This window comes from Phoenix dactylifera, chromosome 15 (genome assembly GCF_051530095.1).
Source record: "Phoenix dactylifera cultivar Ajwa chromosome 15, Ajwa_hap1_PhDact_Kaust_v1.1, whole genome shotgun sequence".
Taxonomy (NCBI): domain Eukaryota; kingdom Viridiplantae; phylum Streptophyta; class Magnoliopsida; order Arecales; family Arecaceae; genus Phoenix; species Phoenix dactylifera.
The window spans coordinates 21152406-21170457 of record NC_143204.1 but is presented as its reverse complement, the minus strand read 5'-3'; the positions used below and the strand labels follow the sequence as shown (position 1 = coordinate 21170457).

Here is an 18052-nt window from a genome sequence, read left to right as displayed (position 1 = left end):
CCACTTATTATTATTTGCTATACTGCTATATTGTATGATAAGACTAGTTCGAAGAGGAGTAAAAATCATATCCTGTATTATCATGCGGATTACATACTGGTTTGTATACTAATTCTAAGTTGGCAGAAATTTAATTAGTAATTGCTAATATTATTAATTATCTCTTTTGGATACAAAAACGTAATTCTCCTTGTCGTTTCAAGGGAGCCATTTGTTAAATCATCCTATTACTTCTTAAATCAGTGTTATCAGCCCATATTAGTTGGGCCTATACTCTGCCAACCTTGGGGGTACATCCTCAGTATTTCAATGGATGGTGAGTGCACAATTGCAATATTCAGAGAACAGTCAAAAAAATATCAATCAATGAAAAATAAAAAGGATTTTTTTGTGCATCTATATTCTTTTAAATATATAAAATTTCATGATTACCCTTCTGAAGTAGCTATTTATATGTATATTCTTATAAAACACTTGTTTTACATATAGAACATCTATTCTCTTTCTTTTTTATATATATACCGATATCATCTAATATCGTTAAAGAATAAACATTTTAAAATTAAAATAACCGAAATACTTTTATAGGTAGACATACAAAAAGAAAACTTTGTAAGGACATATACATAAATAGTAACTTTACATGAGTATTCATGCAATTTCTTATATTTAAGAAGGTACACACTAAAAAAATATTAAAAAATGATCAAAACTCAGCTAAAACTTATCAAATCTTTCATGACTTGTTAAATCAACAGATCAATTATATCAATAATAAAGAATATATAAATGTCATAAACCCAATAATGATAATTATATAAAAATCAAATAGAGAATTACCAAAATGATCACCTAATATTCTAACTTGACCGAGTTAGGATCTTAAACAAAGAAAATTGACAATGTGATTCGGCCTTTTTTTTTCTTGACTCGTCGATCCAACTGACATAAAAGATTTAGCAAGTCTCAACCAAGTTTTGATCATTTTTTAATAATTTTTTTAAGTAAATACCCTCCTAAATATGCAAAATTGTATAAATATTCTTACCAAGTTGCTATTTACATATATACTCTTATATATAATTTTTTTGCATATCAAAAAGTAAGGGTATTTTAGTCATTTTAATTTAAGTTATTTATTTTTAATGGTGTTACATGGTATGCATACATATGCAAAAAAAAAGAAAAAGAAGGATATGCATGAAAAACAAGTATTTTATGACCGTGTGTGCGCGCGCGCGCATATAGTAATTTTATGAGGTTATTCTTATAATTTCACATATTTAAAAGGGTATATAAGCAAAAAAAAAATAGTCCAAAATAAAAATAATAGTTCAAGATAGTTTACAAAATCTGGATATTATTACAATAAAATGAAGGAATAATCTAGATCATCCGATCTAAGACTAATTAAGAAACTCAAACAGCCAGGCTATAGCCTTGCGACTCTTGAGCACAAGAATAAAACTTCAATTTAGCTCTTCCATAAATTTTCATGCTAAAAGAATGTACAAGAAAATATTTTTTTTTTTTTTTTTTGATTGAAAGGGAGGCAAAGGCCACCCAGAATTTTATTGAGAACCAAGTAAAACAATATTTACATAGAATGTACAGGGAGAAGCAAGAACTTGGGAAGGAGTATCTGAGGAGCATACAGGAAAATGATTATTGTTTGGACAGTAAAACAACAACAAAAAAAAAAACAGCACCATAGAAGATCAAAAGAAGGGAACTTCCTTTTTTTCTTAGCAAAAAGAAAAGGGAGCTGAGAACAGCTAATATTGGCTAATCACCTAGCTAATGGTTCTCTAAACTAAAGAAGTGGTCTCCAATCAAGTTCTTCAGAAAAGGATGCTACCTTTCAGCAAGCAGGCATGTCTCGAGGTGGACGAGAAAGAACCCTATGGGACTTCCATGTGCCATTTTGAACTATAAACACCATGCTCATGCCTACACTTTGGTGATGCTCAAAGTGACAATGGAGAAGCCAAACACCTGCCAATGATGCAGAAAAGAAATTTTGGAACCAAATATGACAACAACCTCAGGGACCTATCTGCACGATCACAAGTGCTTGTAATTTCTCTAGCTTTTAAGCAATCAAGCTATGATTTAAAAATACATAAGCATAAACTTAAAGGTACACCTTAAATTGTAGGATTAGAAAAATATAAATTAATTTTCAAATATCATGACTCATCTTCTCCTATCTTTATCATGCCTTTTTCAAGAAGACCTCCTTTAAAAAAAATGAATATATTGATTTTTTTTAAAATAGAGGAAGTACTGATGTTTGCTGAAAAATTTAGAGAATGTCGGCGATGATCTAGCATTTCTAATCTGAGTCATTTGCCCAACGAATAAAAAGGGTATTAAGACATCCTCTGCGGATATTATGCGAAAAATCTCTCTAGAAAACTATATCCCCTAATTATAGTTTTCTAGATTAAAAAAAAAAAGAATTTTGGGATGGAATAGGGCTAAATACAACTAATTAAAAAAAATCAGCCATTTCAACATTTTGTTCAACCTATGTAGACTTTCAGGGCACATGGACACCTACTATTCAAACATTAAAAAAAAAAAAAAAACTTTGCAGGATTTTCTGAAAAATATAGCCTGAGATCAAAACAAACCCTTATAAGGTGAAATGCAATGGAAAATTTCTCTTCGAAAGAATGTTATAATTTTTGGATTTTTCTCTCCTCCTGACATTATTCCATTAGTTTCTATTTCCATTGGTTCGTTTTTTGATTTTTGAGAAGAATACTTCTACTGGATCTCATATCTCCTCCCAACAAGCCTAGTTCTGAACATTGCGAATTTTTAACAGAAAACAGGAGACGTGATTTTGAGCTTTAAGAACTCTACATGCAGCCATTTCTAAAGGAATCAGTTTATTAATAACTTGAGCAAATAAAACTGAAGTAGATTTGTTAAAGTTGCCACTAGTTGCCCGAGGAAAAGGTGACCACCAAAACTTACCAGGATTGTTAGCCCTGAATCTGATGGCAGTCCAGCCATTCTTTGGAACTGCGACAGTGGACACTTGAGGTGGATTGTTAAGGTTGTAATGAAGAGGATCCTTCTCGGGGTCAAAATTCCCAGGCCCCCATCCAACGACATAAAATCTATGTCCATGAAGATGCATTGGATGACTCTCGCCAGATACTACACTAGTCCCCTGGAAAACAAGCTCCACAAGCGTATTATACTCCAACACCTTCACCTTGGTGCCCATCTCTGGCTCCCACAGCCTCTTGTTCATCATGTTCATGCCAGTGTAATTGAACTTTAGTGGTGGCTCTCCTGGAAAATCTTCATCATAAACACCATGAAGCCCATAATAGTAAGCTTGGAGCACATCTACTTGGGGCTTCACAAAGCTTATGTTGTTGATACTGGCCTTGTTCATCATGCCCATCTCTCCTTCACATGTCTTTTTAGCACCGCAGTTGATCAAGTTTGCCGAGAGAGTGAAAAAGAGATGCTCCTCGACATCCCTGAGATAGAACTCCAAATGTCTTCTGCGATTAGCCAGGTGACTTGTGAAATTATTGGCTGCATGTGAATCATTGTAAGCAGGGAGGGATGGTAACGTAGGGGATGATGGAGGAGAGCAAGGCGAGCCAGTATACTGAAGGAAAGCTGTGGTCACAGTTTGGGCAGTCATAGGTCCCATAAAACTCATGGAGTCCATAGCAATCATGTGTCCCATAGATCCCATTCCATTGTCAAAAGCACTGGCAGCCATGACATAGTAGCCAGAAGGTTGGCTGGCTTCTATTAAGACATCCATGGCCTGGCCAGGGGAGATCATTATATAGTCAGTAGCCAGGGCCTTAGTGTTGCTTCCATCAATCCGAACCAATGTCATCTGATGCTGAGCAATGGAGAAGAAGAACTGCTCATCCATGGCCGCATTGATGATCTGAAGAAGATAAGTTCTACCTTGTTCCACCGACATCTTAAAGGTTTCTATCAAGAGTAATTTGATTGAAAATAGTTTGTACGTGTCAGAGTTTAGCTGTGTTTGTATAAACTAGGATCAACTTGGTTTTCTCTAGCAATCTGGTACCTGACTTGGAGCATGGATAGAGATAACCAGGCTGTCCATTGATGGTGTAAGCATCAGAGTGCACAGGATGTCCTCCCATTTCAACTGCCTCTCTGTACACCTCCATCACATCTCCATTCCACCACTCTCCTACAAAAGAGAGAACACAATAACATTTGATACCAACTCTAAATAAAATGCGATCAAGAATATGCATTGAAAAATAAGGTATATGTGTTGATTCAAGTAAAGATACTACATAATGAGCATTCGAACTGGAGTAGATTAGCCCAGGCTGAAAGAAAATTAGATATGATCTCGGAAAGGTTCTTCAGGGCGAGGACTCTACCGACTATTATTGGCATCTGACCGTGAGGTACCGGGAATGGGTTCTGGGATTTGGAAAATGGACGTGGAGACACGATAATAGCGCCATGAACTGTGGCCCGTGCAGCATGGTTGTGTGCGTGCCACCAAAAGGTTCCCTGTTCTTTGCTTAGCACAAACCGGTACGTATGGTTATGGCCTCTCTGGATGGGGCACTGAGTGATGTATGAGGCACCATCTGCCCATGGGTTGCACTGTAGTATTACTCCATGCCTGAAATTTTGTCAGAGTCCATTAGTAACTCCCCCCAGTAGAACAATGCAAAACCACTTATTTCAATTCTATGAGGCGCAGCGTGATTAGACTCATCGGTGGTGGCGGTGACTGCAGCGGCGATTGTCGTAGTTGTGGTGGTGGTAGTGGTGCTGGTGATAGCAGTTGCGAGGTGGTAGCTAGTGGTGGCCATGGCGATGGTGGTGGTTGTCTCCTAGTTCTGCTGATGGTGGTCATGGTGATGTCAGTCATCGTACTAATGGTGGTGGAGGTGATGATTATGGTAGGAGTGGTGGTGGTAGTGATGATGATGGGAGTAGGGATAGGAGGGATGGATGTTGTGTTTTTTGTAATTTTCTATAAAGGATTTTTGTTTGATGATGGATATTGTATGTTATTTTATTCGGATGGCTGGTTCTTAAGACAGATTTTTTTTCTTAAAAATATGCTGTAAATATCCAAACACTTTGTTTTATCAAACACCAGAGTAATTTTTTCTGGACTAATTGTGGTGCATCACCTAATTACTAGAGAATTTTCATTGTCTTAATGCTTTTCTTTTTTCACTCAACAAGAACTAAAATCGAACGATGGAACTGTATGAATACTCCAATTCAAAACACATCAAAGATTTTGCACGAGATAATTAATGGAGAACAGAGAGAAAGAGGGAGAGATGAAGAGAGAGACCAATGGATAGTTATATTGTGGATAGCATTGTTATGGACATTGACAACCATGGTGTCTCCTCTGCGGGCATGGAGAGTTGGCCCAGGAAATTGCCCATTTACAGTCAGGATGTTTTTTGTTTTACAGAGCCGAATGTATGGTGACAAGTCAACCTGCAATTAATGAGTTAGAAGATATATATTTTTAGCAAACACAATATATAATCTCCAATGTATAGAAAAAAAAATAATTTTCCTTGTTATCATGACAAAATTCCTTTCTTGTCTGAAGAAAATAATGGATAAAGATATATTTAGTATGTGAATGCTTCAGTTCCTCAGCATCCTAATGATGCTGCAATAGCATGGCAACTGAATCTTTAGCTATCTTTTGGACATATCAAAAATCACACAAAGACAAGAAAAAACTAAGTATTTTATTTTTTCCTATAAAATGGAAATTGAGATGTCGCCACCATTTATGATCCAACAAGATTTACCTTTTTTTTTATATCCACATTAACTTCTAGTCATCTTATAGCCTTCTCTGACACTTTCGAATTCTTTTCCAATGTAAATAAATATTATTTATCATTGTGACAAAGTTGATTAGGAGAGGGGGTCACTCACAATAAAATCATGATAGTGGATCTTGGATTCATGGTAATTCGAATGAACTCCAAAAGGTAAGCAAGAGAGCATCAGTGCTAACAATAAGGATGGCAAGACTCTAGCTTTCCTTGTCTCCATTTCCACTTGAAATAGGCTGTTTCTCCTCCTCCTTGACTACCTTCCAAGATTCCCTTCAAGTTAGCCTGGTGAGTGAAACTAGTAGTTAATTAACATGCCTTTTGGAGGAAAAAAAAAAATTCAGGGATTGGACTCATATAAAGATGGTATTACTAAGCCTTACTGGCTTTCTTGGTTGCTCAGTGATTTGGTTGGAAATGGACTGGCTGGGTTATATCTTACATTTTGTGGCAAGGCTGCTATGTTACTTTGATGGAGCACCACTCATGGGGTTGAAGCAATTGCAATAGAACTAGCAAATTGCTTGATGGCAGTTTGCTGGTGTTTTTGTAAGGAGAGAGATAATTATATCATTTGTTGCATGTTCTAGGGTGATGGACAATCTATAAGTCCGGCTTTTTTACTAAGTTTTCATCAACCTAGGACATGAACAACATATGTTGGATTTGACATGCAAACAAAATTAATTGTTTGATTTGGCAAGGATCATGAAAAAGCTAGGAATGAGAAAAAGGACTTTATTGTTGTATTGGTCTGCTTGGATCCTAGCTTTCGCAAGCCTTTTTTTTTCTCTCTTATGATTTTCTTGTTTGCTGGTATGGCTCTTTCCTAGCAGAGAAACCTGTACTTCTCATTTTCTGCATCAAAATCGTCAGGGGTTCCCCCAATCCTTTTCCTGAAAATAAGATATACTCTAGTCTGAATATAATTACATTGAAAGATGGCAATGAAAGTTATTAGAGAGTTAAATGCTTCTAATAAATCAAATGGCTCAGAGAAATGAAATGAATTAAGCATCAACAATCCTGATCTCTTTTTCATGGAGATTTTCCTGCTTCCGTGATGTCAACACTGTCAGCTGTGACTTCCCCTGCGTGACTTCGTCACCTCATCCACATGTATTTAACAAAATAAAAAAAAACAGATCATAAAAAAAAAACTTTAAATACCCATAATGCTCTCTTCTCGCATAAATGGAGAGCACTCCATGTCTCCTTTCTTCTTCAATGGCTCCTTGCAGCCCCACCATCCTTTGTTGCAGGTAAATCTGTCTCTAAATGAGTATTTAATTGATGGATATAATTTGTAAGCAGTCCACTTGGTACTGCCAGTATTACTAGTTCTGTTCTTATTAAGTACATCCACTTGGTACTGCTTTTTCTCTGAGGAGGACGAAAAAAAAAAGACCAGCTAAAACTAAAAGTGTATGCATCAAATTATAATTATGATACAAAAAGTTCATTAATTAGATCGAATATTTAGTAGCCAGTGCTGGCTACTTCCTTTGATGCGCACAGAACGCGCCAAGATCAAGATAATGTTACAGTCTAACTCATGAAGATGCACTTGAGAGTGAGAGATAGCAAGGATGGCTGTGATCCCCCAATCTGATGAAAAATTATATACAAAATTTGATAAATTGATAACGTGTAGATGCATGGATAGAACGAAACTTGGAATTCTGGGTTTTGTATCAGAATAGTAAAATTAAATGACCAGAATTTTCCTTTTCTTATTTAAAACTTCAACCGCGCTTGCCATGATTTCTAACTTTTCCATACACCTATAAATCCCTTCGTAATACGTTCATAGCATGAAACAGATGCAATATTGCAATCTCGTATGGAAAAAATATAACGATTGATGCAAGTGCTTGAAGTGTTTACCTTTGTCTATAATGAAACTTAAAATCCAAGCTCTTCCTTCTTCTTGGCAGGTTTTTTAGGAGCTTATTAGATGAATGGGCCTGGGAGAAAATACAAGACCGTTGTCAGAGAGCGACAGCAAAGATAAGGGAAAATTCTGTATAAAAGTTTCATCTTGCATGATCAACTGTGCTTTAGTTTGATCTCTATCTTATCAATCCTACTTAAAGACATAAAAATCCAATTGCACGGTGGCACGTAGCAGAGCAAACGGTGAAGCTTTCACAGGTAGGCGTTACCTAAACAATGAAAAATACAAATTCATAAAGGTTATAACTTTAAAGAAAGATATAAAACATTGTAACTGAAGAAGGATTGGGAGAGGGAATAAATGAGGCTCACAACTCAAGGAGGCCTGAAGCTCTTCTTTTCATTCGCTTGTTCCGCCTCTTTTTCCTCGCTCATCTTCTTCTTGTGAGCACCAGAAAGCCAAATAAGACCGATACGCTTCTACTGTTTGAGATCACGCAAGCCCACCGGGAATTTGCTTCTCTCCTTTTGTTCTGGTGGGCGAATATCTTTCCCTTTGAGCCAATGAAGCATGAGATATGAGGAAATGGTCGGATTGGGGAATCGAAGTGCTTTGAAGTGGCAAAGAGTTGGACCGATTAGAATTCTCTGGAGCCCAAAAATGACTGACGCACTTGGACTTCCGGATAGCCCAGGCCCGACCACATCATGAGCCATGACGTCAGGCCACTGAAAGAAGCCTGCATGAATTAGCGGTACATGTGTACAGAAAGACGAACAAAACCACTGAGTCGATTTCTATACAGCACAGCATACCGGGAAGGTCCTATGGACGCATTAGGGGACCCCTCATCCACAGTTATACTATTTTGTAGCTTTTGACTCTGTTGGCTGCACTTACGCTAGGATAGAATGAGCAGCCATTGTACTTCCTTAAAAAAAAGCCCGCATTTATAATAGTATAGAAACATATAGACCGGATGGCTTTAGAATAACTGATGTGGGACTAAACACATGTCCGCACAAGTCCTCACATACTTCTTCTGTCTAAGCCATGACCTCCTCGTTAGGCTAAGGGTTCAAATCCATTCAAATCTAATATCAAATACTATGATTGGCCGATGTCAGCCTCAATAGATCCATGCTGCAGTGTTCCTTAGTCAAAAAGGCTAGCCGAAAGATATTATTTGGGTTTCTTGATCCTATTTAAGTACCTAAGATCTAAATTTTTTTAATCAAGCAATCTATTAAAGTAATTAACAAGCAAAATAATCAAGCAATCCACACACAAGAGGCAACACAATTTTTTTAAGGTGAAAAATCCTTCGATGTGAAGAAAAAAAAAACCACGGAATCTATTCCAACAAAAAACTTCCATTATTTAGAATAATGAGATTACAATAGATCTTCTCTATTTTAATTAAAGACTGCATAAACATCAACAAGATTTAATCTTGACTTTTACAACAAAAATATTTTTCACCAATAAGGCGGATTTCAACAATAAACAACAAAATAGAAGATGGATCTCACCAAGTGTTGATACTTGAAATAATCAATAGGAAAGGCTTTTCAAAGATTTAAACTGTTTAGTCTATAGCTCTCAATGCCATAAACAATATACTGAAATTTCAGCCAAATTAGATAAAATCAATCATCCGATCATCTAACAAAGTAGCACCTTTTCTTTTCCTTCTTCTTTTCTATGTTTTTCATCATTTTCCGTAGATTCTACGACTCTTGGTTTCTACAATTACCACACGTCCCACGCCACGCGATTTTAAACTGCCATTTTATTTTATTTTTTAAAATTTTAAATGAGGTGGATCCTATATGAGGAGGGACTGCACCAACTATATGGTATAGAAGCATTTAAAAAGAGGGAAAATAGGAGCCACAATACTCTTTGCAGTCGTGACATCCAACATAAGAGTGTAATAGAATTTGATTCATATAGAGTGCAAACTAATTCCATTATTCCTGCGCAGTTTAGAAGTTGGTCACGTATTGTGGCCCATATAGGTCGTGGTGTATCTTTCGCATGAAAGAGGAGTTACCTTCTTTTGCATGAATCCGCCATTGGGTTATCCATATATTACTTTGAGATCTGTGTAAGTTGTTGAATAAGGGAGTTCGAAGCATTTTGAGATCTATGTGGGTGTGGCAGGAAGATGAAACACAACCCTGCGCCGACCCATATATGCCCTGCGCCTTAGCCCATATTAGGCCCATTTCCCCAAAAACCGGACCGGTTCTGGCCGGTCCATTATATTCAACACGAGCCCGGTCCGCAGAATTTTCAAGATCTAGTAATCCGACTAATCGGCGTGCCAACCCACCGTTCAAATATTCTAAAAGAGCCACGAGGCCGGAAGCACAGCCGATCCCTTCCCATCACCCCAACAGATCAGATGGCCAAGATAGCATCAAACGAAAGATCGGACGGATTCGCTTCCAGGCAAACCGCTCCCTGAACCCCCTCCCTCACGCTCCGTCCGTCCTGGGAATTGGACGCCATAAATAGCCTTATTCTCTTTTTCTCTCCTCTCTTCAAATTCGGATTGTGACCGCGTTTTCTCTACTCACAGTTCTCCGTCATCCCATTTCTCTCGCACGCAATAGCTCTTATCTCTCTCCATCTCTCGCTTTCCTCTCTTCAAACCCTAACCCTAATCCGAGCCGTAATTCGTTTGATCGAAAATGAGAAGGCCGAGGGCGACGCCGAGGGGGAGGAAGAGGAAGGCTGCGGCGGAGGCGGCGAAGAGGGAGGAGGTGGGCGGCAGCAGCAGTGGCGGCAGCAAGTCGCCGGAAGAGCTCCCCAAGGAGTCCAAGGCCTCAACCAGAGGGAAGCGGGTCAAGGCCCCCGCCGCCATCAAGCTTAAGACGGAGCCCGAGTTCTTCCCCGACAAGAGGAATCTGGTTAAGTTCCCTCTTCCGACCGACTGATTTTTCATTTTTTTTTTTGTTTCTTGATTTTCTGAGAATTTGGGGCCGGGGGGGGGGGGGGGAGAGGGGGTATTAGAGGTTATTGCGGGGTGGTGGTTGGCAAGTTGTTGGATTTGATGTTGATTGGTTCTGTGGTTTGGACTTCCTGAAATTTGTTGTGTTGATGCGGGCGCTGTTCTTTTGGATTGTATTCCAGTTGTATTTCTTATATGGGATGTATGTGTTAATAACTACTACATTGCTGAGATGACCTTTTTTTTTTGGAACATTTAAGTCCACTCTAGCTGGCATGGATTTTTCTACTTTGATGTTAAATTTCTTATTGGTATCATGATCTAAATTTCTCTGTAGATGTTGCTATTTCATGTATTTTTTCCAATTATTTTACTATGTTATGCTTTCTTTTATTAGACTGTTGAGCTAAATAGTGGTTGTTGTTATGCAGGAGGATCTATGGCAAGCTGCCTTTCCTGTTGGAACTGAGGTCTATTTCCACATCAAACTTTTATTTTATATATCTTAAGATAACTTTCGGAAGCTGCTGTATCAAATAGGCATTAAGTAGCATGCTCGATAATCTTTGTTCTCTTTTGTTACCCTGAGTTGTTGTGAACCTTCGAACATTTGTTGATGACAGTGGGAAAACATGGATAAACTTCATGAGATCAATTGGAATTTTTCAAATTTGGAGGTATGATTAAGGGATTTTTTTTAAGTATTAAGGGATTAAAGCTTAGTTGAGTTGATATTAAGGGATTTGCTTTTAGAAGCTTGAATTTTGAACAATCTGTTTAGAATGAACTGAATTCTGTTTTTCTATGAATAGAGAGCTTTTGAGGAAGGGGGACAGCTTCATGGAAAGAAGGTCTACCTCTTTGGATGCACCGAAGGTAAGTTGTTTATTTAGTGTTTGTTCACTTTATTCAACTTCATGCTCTAAATTACTAGTGGTGGGACTCTACATTGTTAGCAGAATGAAGCCATAGACATTGAATTTATATTTGTTGCTTGATGTGATCGTCTACCATGAGAGGATATCACTTAAATTTAATTTTCTGCATTTTTCATCTGATATTGGAACCTCTGCCATGAATTTTATTTGTGCTTATGCATACCTAGTTGCTATTAGATGGTCAAAAATGAATAGAGCATGATCATGAAGCCTTTGAGCTTGCATTTGCATGCAAAAACTCTTTTATGCTTCCTTCCTTTTTTTATTTTTATTTCTTTGAGTTTTGAGTATAGAGCATATGGTACTTGCATATGTTTGCTTAATTGCTTGTCAAGCTTGTAAAAGATCACCGTCTATACTAATAAATTTATTTGATCATTTTTCCCTCTTTCAGCTCAGCTGTTGGTTGTAAAGGGTGAACAGAAAGTCGTACTTATTCCCATTGTGGTAGCTGTAAGTAAATTCATACTGTCTTCCCACACTTGGAGTTAATTTTTCGAGCTTTTCTATTTGTTAGACTTTGGTGTATTTTGTTGCTGGTTAAGCACATGGCCAAATGTATGATCTGAATCACGATGATCCATCTAACTAATTTATAGGGAGGTGAGAGTGGTTATGTGTGAAACACATGCGTTCTTTGTAGGGCCTGCATATTGTCGGTCCATGGCAAACACTGCCGTGAACGATATCGGTAATGCATGCTGATTGTCAAGTACCTGATCTTCATGCAAGGCCTCACAAATGCAAGTCTAGAAAAAAATTGGTTGGCCTGATATCAAATGTGCCAGTGTGCCACTCTCCCACTTTTATTCAACATAATACTTTCTCAGTCCAATTTATTCCAGATCATGCCTATCTGAACATATTGTGTCTAATTCCAAAATAATGCAGTGACGGCCTTGGTCTGTAAGACAACTGCATGACACAGAGGGGCCTGGGAAGGGTTTTGCTTGACGGTTATAATATCAAATAGAGACAAAGTAGCTTAGCTCACATATGAGGTGATTTGCTTATGAGACTGTGATGGAGTAAGAGTCACAAGCAGCTGAAGATAACTGATGAGGATTTGTAAGGTGGTTTTGTCAAGGTGGCTAAGTGGAGACATCATGTGCAGATGAAGCCTCTAAATAACCATTATTTAAATAAGAACATCGATTTTAGGGACTAATATATTAGTCTGGATGTGCTTCCATTTGTTAACTTTTCTAATTTTTGCGTTGTACATAGAAAAGAGTATATGTGAGAATCATAGAACTTCAATGTTGCCTAATGTATCGTTTTATTTCCTCTCTTTCCAAATTACTGTGTAGCATCATATGTGCTTCAAGGTTGATACTGTAGAACATGGTATATCTAGTTATTTGTCTCCTACAAAACGTTTTTGCTACATTTGTGGTGTTTGTTGGCATTGAAAGCTTCTATTTTATGTTTTAAACAAATTTCAGTTTATCACACCAAAATATTTTAAGCATGGTTACAAAGCCACCAAAAAGGGATTGTATGACTAGTATTATAGATTTAGACATGAAACCTTCATCGGTGTGGGTGTAGGGATCCTGAAACAGCTGTATATTTACTACTGGCCATGTTGGTCTGTACCAGTCCGTCTGGTGCGTATCGGTGATACTATACCAATCGTATTGATTGGTATCATATTTTTTATTTTTTTGGAATGTGCCAATCATGGTAGCTATACTGATCCGAACTGGATGATACGAGGCGTATCGTACCGGTTTGGTACCGGTATCCGGTATGGGTGATATATTGATATTCGGTACGTCAAAAAAATCTTGTACCGTATCGACACTGTGCTAGGGTGACACCGGTACGGATTTTGGTACCGAGACGGTGAACCTTGTTGTCAATTTTGGTATGTATTGTCGGTACCTGAACTATCCTCATACCATATTGCTTTGATGGAAAAATGGGACAGGTAGTACCAGTATTGAAAAGCTTGATTTAAGGTTTTATTGTTCATATGAATGGTGCTATCATAAATGTTGACTAATTTTTTACTCCTGTTCATTAAAATAATCCTAAGCAGGTGGTTTCTCCTATTCCACCATCAGATAAGATTGGTATAAAATCTGTTCAAAGGGAGACTGAAGATATAATACCGATGAAGGCAATGAAAATGGCATGGGTTCCATACATTCCGCTAGAAAACCGGTACCTTCAATTCATACTTCATATTTAAGATCTTGAAACTTCAAATATGATTATACAAAATTTTCCATGGAAGATCGTATTGTTTAGTTAGGTTTTCTCTCTTCTTCGACAGGCAGAGTCAGGTTGATAGATTGAATACTCAAATATTTACCTTGGCCTGCAGCCAACGAAGGTATATCCCTGTATTTTTTTCGCTTTTTCATTATTTTATATGGCTTTTGTTCTGGTCGACTGCTGAGATGGCACAGGATTTTTCTTACATGCTATAATCAAATGAATTCTATCTGATGTAAATTATGTTTCTGTTTACTACGATTATTTAATAATTATATTCTTTCAAGTGATGAATGCAAAACAGTAATATGGCAGGTCTATCAACTAAAAATAATAGTGTCGATACGATTGATTGTAGTTGTTGGTGTTTAAGCTGATTTCCTTGAATCTAAACACCTTCTAACGAGTTCATTTCAGGCAATTAATATCCAACACATCAATTGTTTGAAAAGTATAAAAATTAGCACTTAACATCAATATAGTTCTTGTTATCTTATTGATTGTATTTGATGGTCATGCTTTATATGTAATGGCCTATGGATAAATTTTAATTAATATACAAGCTTCATATATAGTGGCGTATGGATTTAGCGGCATACATAACCGTATTATGTACAAATGTTTGGCTATCACTTCCTATTCTATGTCAAACAATTGGATGCGTGCATTTATATGCACTCACACCCTTGAACTTGATTTAATACCTTGTTTGATAATACATTTACCATTAGTAATGGTTTTTTCAGACCTATATAAGGGAATATCACATTTGTATACCAGCTTCTATGATAAACTATATGAAGGTCGTTGCCTATCAATTTGATTCTCAATCTTTTACTTGAAAAATATTTTGATCCAATTCAAGTTCCAAGAAATTTGAAACATCTATTGTGTTGCAGTGCTTAGAAGTACACTTAATCTACTTTTTGCTAGTGGTTTATTTCTTTTATGTCTATGTACCTGCCTTGCATTTTATTCAACATTTTTCTTTGAAGAACTTAATGGAGATGTGAACTATGAAACTATGGTATAAATTTTGCATGGAGAAGCAATACTGGTTTGCTTGGCATTAGGATAATTTAGTTCTTTGTGATTCTTGTCACGAGTCACTAACTGTCTCATGTATCTTTCTTTGATATTTTTGTCTTTTCTTTTTTGTTTTCATGTTATCATTTTGTTGGATGAAACTAATTATTTTTCTTTGTCATTGACCTCTATTAGATGCTTTGATCTTATAAAACCATATCACATCTTAAATTATGATTACATAAACTGGATACTATCCTGCAGATCTGCTTTAAAACATCTGAAAATCGAGCGCATCAAACAATATGACTATTGCCTTCCTTGTGAGTTTTATTAACCTTTTATTTTTTCCTATTTTTTTGTGCAAAAGGTTGTTGCAATCCATTGGAAATTTATACATTGACTAATTTATTTTGCAATGATTTTCTATGCCCCAACATCTTTTTCTATTACTATGTATGTGGTCTGTGATTTGAGGTTTTGCTCCCTAATGTTGAATGTAAGATGGTTCCATTGAATATGAAAGCATCAATGTAGATTATTTTTTTATGGATCTTGTTTCATCATCCATCCTCATCAAGATCAATATGACACCATAAATGAGTTTTTTTAAAGCATTTCTCGTAGCTATATATCTCCCTGTCCAAAATACCTGATTGTCTTTGAGGCAGAAATGAGGTGGTTGCGTAAATGGTATGCAAGCCCAGTACATGTGATGGGGCTGAATGTTGAAACTGATCATGAATATATTATGTGTTTAAGCATGTGAGCTATGATTACTTGCTCAATTCTTTAATTTAAATTCTAGTAGATGGTAGGAAAATTAAATAAGCAATATATTTGAAAGAAGAATTTACTAAGTATTGCAATACTGTTTAAATATTTGAAGACAAAGACCGAAAACTAAGGACATCTTCAAGTAGCTGTGGCATGGTTGGCAGAACTATCCCGAACCACTAGCTATACTGGCGGCGGACTGGGACGGTTCCAGCAACCAAAGTGAGAAACCGGCGATGGAGAGAGAGAAGGGACAGAGAAAGAGAGGAAGAGAGAGAGAGAGAGAGCGAGGGAGAAAGGGAGAGGGAGAGGGAGAGGAAGAAAGAGAGATTGAGTATGGCAGTCGACCGACGGAGGGCCAGAGAACTATGTGGAGAGGCGGAATAGGGGCTCTGCCTTCAGTTCCTCTGTTTTGTTGGAAACAGGGGTCCTGGAGGAGGCCCCTTTTTATTTTCGAAGTTAAGTGCCACTTTTACTTAAAAAGTTTGAAAATAAAAGGGGGCCCCCTCCGGGACTCCTGTAACCGGTGGTGGAGCCTCTTCTCGGCCCCTCAGCACGGCTTTTTGGCCCTCCGCCAATCTCTGCCGGATGTCCGCCACCCTCCTCTCTTCCTGCCTTCCTCCCTCTCCCTCCCTTTCCCCTCTCTCTCTTGTTCTCTCTCCCATTCTCTCTCTCCTCTGCCCTTTCTGATGTGTTGGGATGCGCTCCGTTGGCCTTTGGCAGTCTTCTCTTTCTCTCTCCCTCTTTTCCCCCCTTCTCTCTCTCTTTTTCTCTCTTCCGTTCTTTCTCTTCCCTGCCTCCTCTACTGTGTCGGTATGGGCTCGACATGGATCAGCACGGGGGCGTACTGAACCGTGCCGCCGGGCAACCAGTCTAGGCTCCGGTTCCGGCACAATAATCTTTGAGCTGTAGTTTTGAAGTGCTTAAAATAGTTAAGTGTGATGTTAGTTTTAAGTATAGATTGTTAAGGGTTTTTTTTTTCCAAAAAAAGGATTTCCCATATACAACTTCAAGTTCTTAATTTGGTTATGGCATGAGCCAATTGAAATTTATTTTAACATTTAGAGAATTTAATGGATATGGCCAGTGCTAAATTGATTAAGAAAACATATGGCTACATGGACACTAGAATCATCATAAGGGTTGGTGTTAAACATCTTAAGAGGATATATTGAACGTTCAACTTTATGCATGTCAAAAAGTTATATATGCATTTCTATTATGTTGTTGGCAATTGAGTCAAGTGACTGAGATTTTCTTAGTACATTGGATAATGTTATAATTAAACCTGCATATACGATAATGTTATCAAAGGATGATGGTGAACAACATTTTGAAATCCGATCATATTCTTTGATTGGGTGTGATGGCACCAGTTAGAGCTTCAATCAAGGCTTCAAATTGACCTAGAGTTCTTTCAAAAACAAAATTCTGAACCAGAGCATTTCGTTTAGGTATTCTTGGTTGGTTTTGTTTAAGGAAACAAATGTGTACTAGGCGGCTTCCTTTAAAGAACTTCCAAGGCCATGCATGACTTCATTGGAACATGGACAGGCTGGGGATAGTGATAGGAGGGAGCGAAATGGGGTAGAGGTGGGCGTTGGGAGAGAGTGGGGTGAGTGAAACAGTATCAGCTAGGGGCTAGGGTGTTAGGAGAAGAAGGTGAGCTAGGTATGCTAGTTAGGCAAGGCTAGAAATGTGGTTAGTGAGATAGGGCAAGTGGGTAGGAAGCGTGGATCATGGTGAAGGAACTTGGATAGAGTGAGGTAGTGTTTGGGTTGGGGAGAGTCCACCTGCCCTATTGGGTTTACACTAAGACAGTTTGATGGTCAACACAGTTGAACCAGTTTTGAGTAGTCCAAACCCATAAACAGTTTGACATCTAGTTTAATTTTGATAAAATTTGTGGTTATGTATAATAGGAGTCTGAATAATTACATGATGACTTCAAATCTACTCTCCTTCAGTGTCCTATACTTCATAAGAATCTTTGTTAGATGAAAATCCAAAGTTTTCCTTTTCTGATCTATTGACTTTGTTATTGTAACTGATCTAGTGACTTTGTTATTGTAAGGTCTAATGGTTCTCATATATGTTTGTATGTATGGATGATGCGTGTGTGCTTGCATGCATGCATCATCAAATACTTCATAAGAATCTTTGTTTGATGAAAATCTAAAGTTTGCCTTTTCTGATCTATTGACTCTGTTATTGTAACTGATCTAGCGATTTTGTTATTGTAAGATCTAATGGTTCTCATATATGTATGTATGCATGTATATGCATATGTATGCATGCATTTATGTACATATGTATGTATAACTTTCTTGTATATGATATATGTCTTCTAGATCCTGTGACCATAAAGTGAATATGA

The 18052-nt window shown here is 37.5% G+C and overlaps 2 protein-coding genes across 15 annotated transcripts in view; one reads left to right on the top strand and one right to left on the bottom strand.

Moving 5' to 3' along the window:
• Window positions 1-1628: 1628 nt before the first annotated feature.
• On the bottom strand, window positions 1629-8348 carry LOC103717762 (laccase-14-like). 7 transcript variants are annotated; one of them, XM_088711748.1, is made up of 10 exons: window positions 8124-8348; window positions 7901-8020; window positions 7743-7822; window positions 6593-6751; window positions 5956-6140; window positions 5348-5499; window positions 4407-4657; window positions 4079-4207; window positions 2986-3978; window positions 1629-1995 (listed from the first exon to the last, which is right to left on the bottom strand). In XM_088711748.1, the coding sequence occupies exons 5-10, from the start codon at window positions 6073-6075 to the stop codon at window positions 1862-1864; spliced, it is 1779 nt and encodes a 592-aa protein (XP_088567874.1). In that variant the 5' UTR covers window positions 6076-6140; window positions 6593-6751; window positions 7743-7822; window positions 7901-8020; window positions 8124-8348; the 3' UTR covers window positions 1629-1861. The 7 variants fall into 7 exon arrangements, with proteins under 7 accessions (XP_088567874.1, XP_088567870.1, XP_088567871.1 ...); XM_088711744.1 differs by having other exon boundaries at window positions 7946-8020; XM_088711745.1 differs by having other exon boundaries at window positions 6239-6751; window positions 8124-8347.
• A 1764-nt stretch (window positions 8349-10112) lies between these two features.
• Window positions 10113-18052, top strand: part of LOC120107581 (protein HEAT INTOLERANT 4-like) — a 31002-nt gene continuing 23062 nt past the window's right edge. For 7 of the 8 annotated variants that reach the window (XR_015973427.1, XR_015973426.1, XR_015973425.1 and 4 more), the window contains exons 1-8: window positions 10166-10670; window positions 11143-11181; window positions 11335-11388; window positions 11524-11587; window positions 12044-12102; window positions 13694-13818; window positions 13931-13990; window positions 15163-15221. Coding sequence is in view for 1 of the 8 variants with exons in the window: in XM_088711262.1 (XP_088567388.1) it covers window positions 10452-10670; window positions 11143-11181; window positions 11335-11388; window positions 11524-11587; window positions 12044-12102; window positions 13694-13818; window positions 13931-13990; window positions 15163-15221 (679 nt within the window). In the remaining 7 variants the exon portion in view is untranslated. Of the gene's footprint in view, window positions 10671-11142; window positions 11182-11334; window positions 11389-11523; window positions 11588-12043; window positions 12103-13693; window positions 13819-13930; window positions 13991-15162; window positions 15222-18052 lie in introns of all 8 variants that reach the window. The other variant, XM_088711262.1, reaches the window with a different exon arrangement.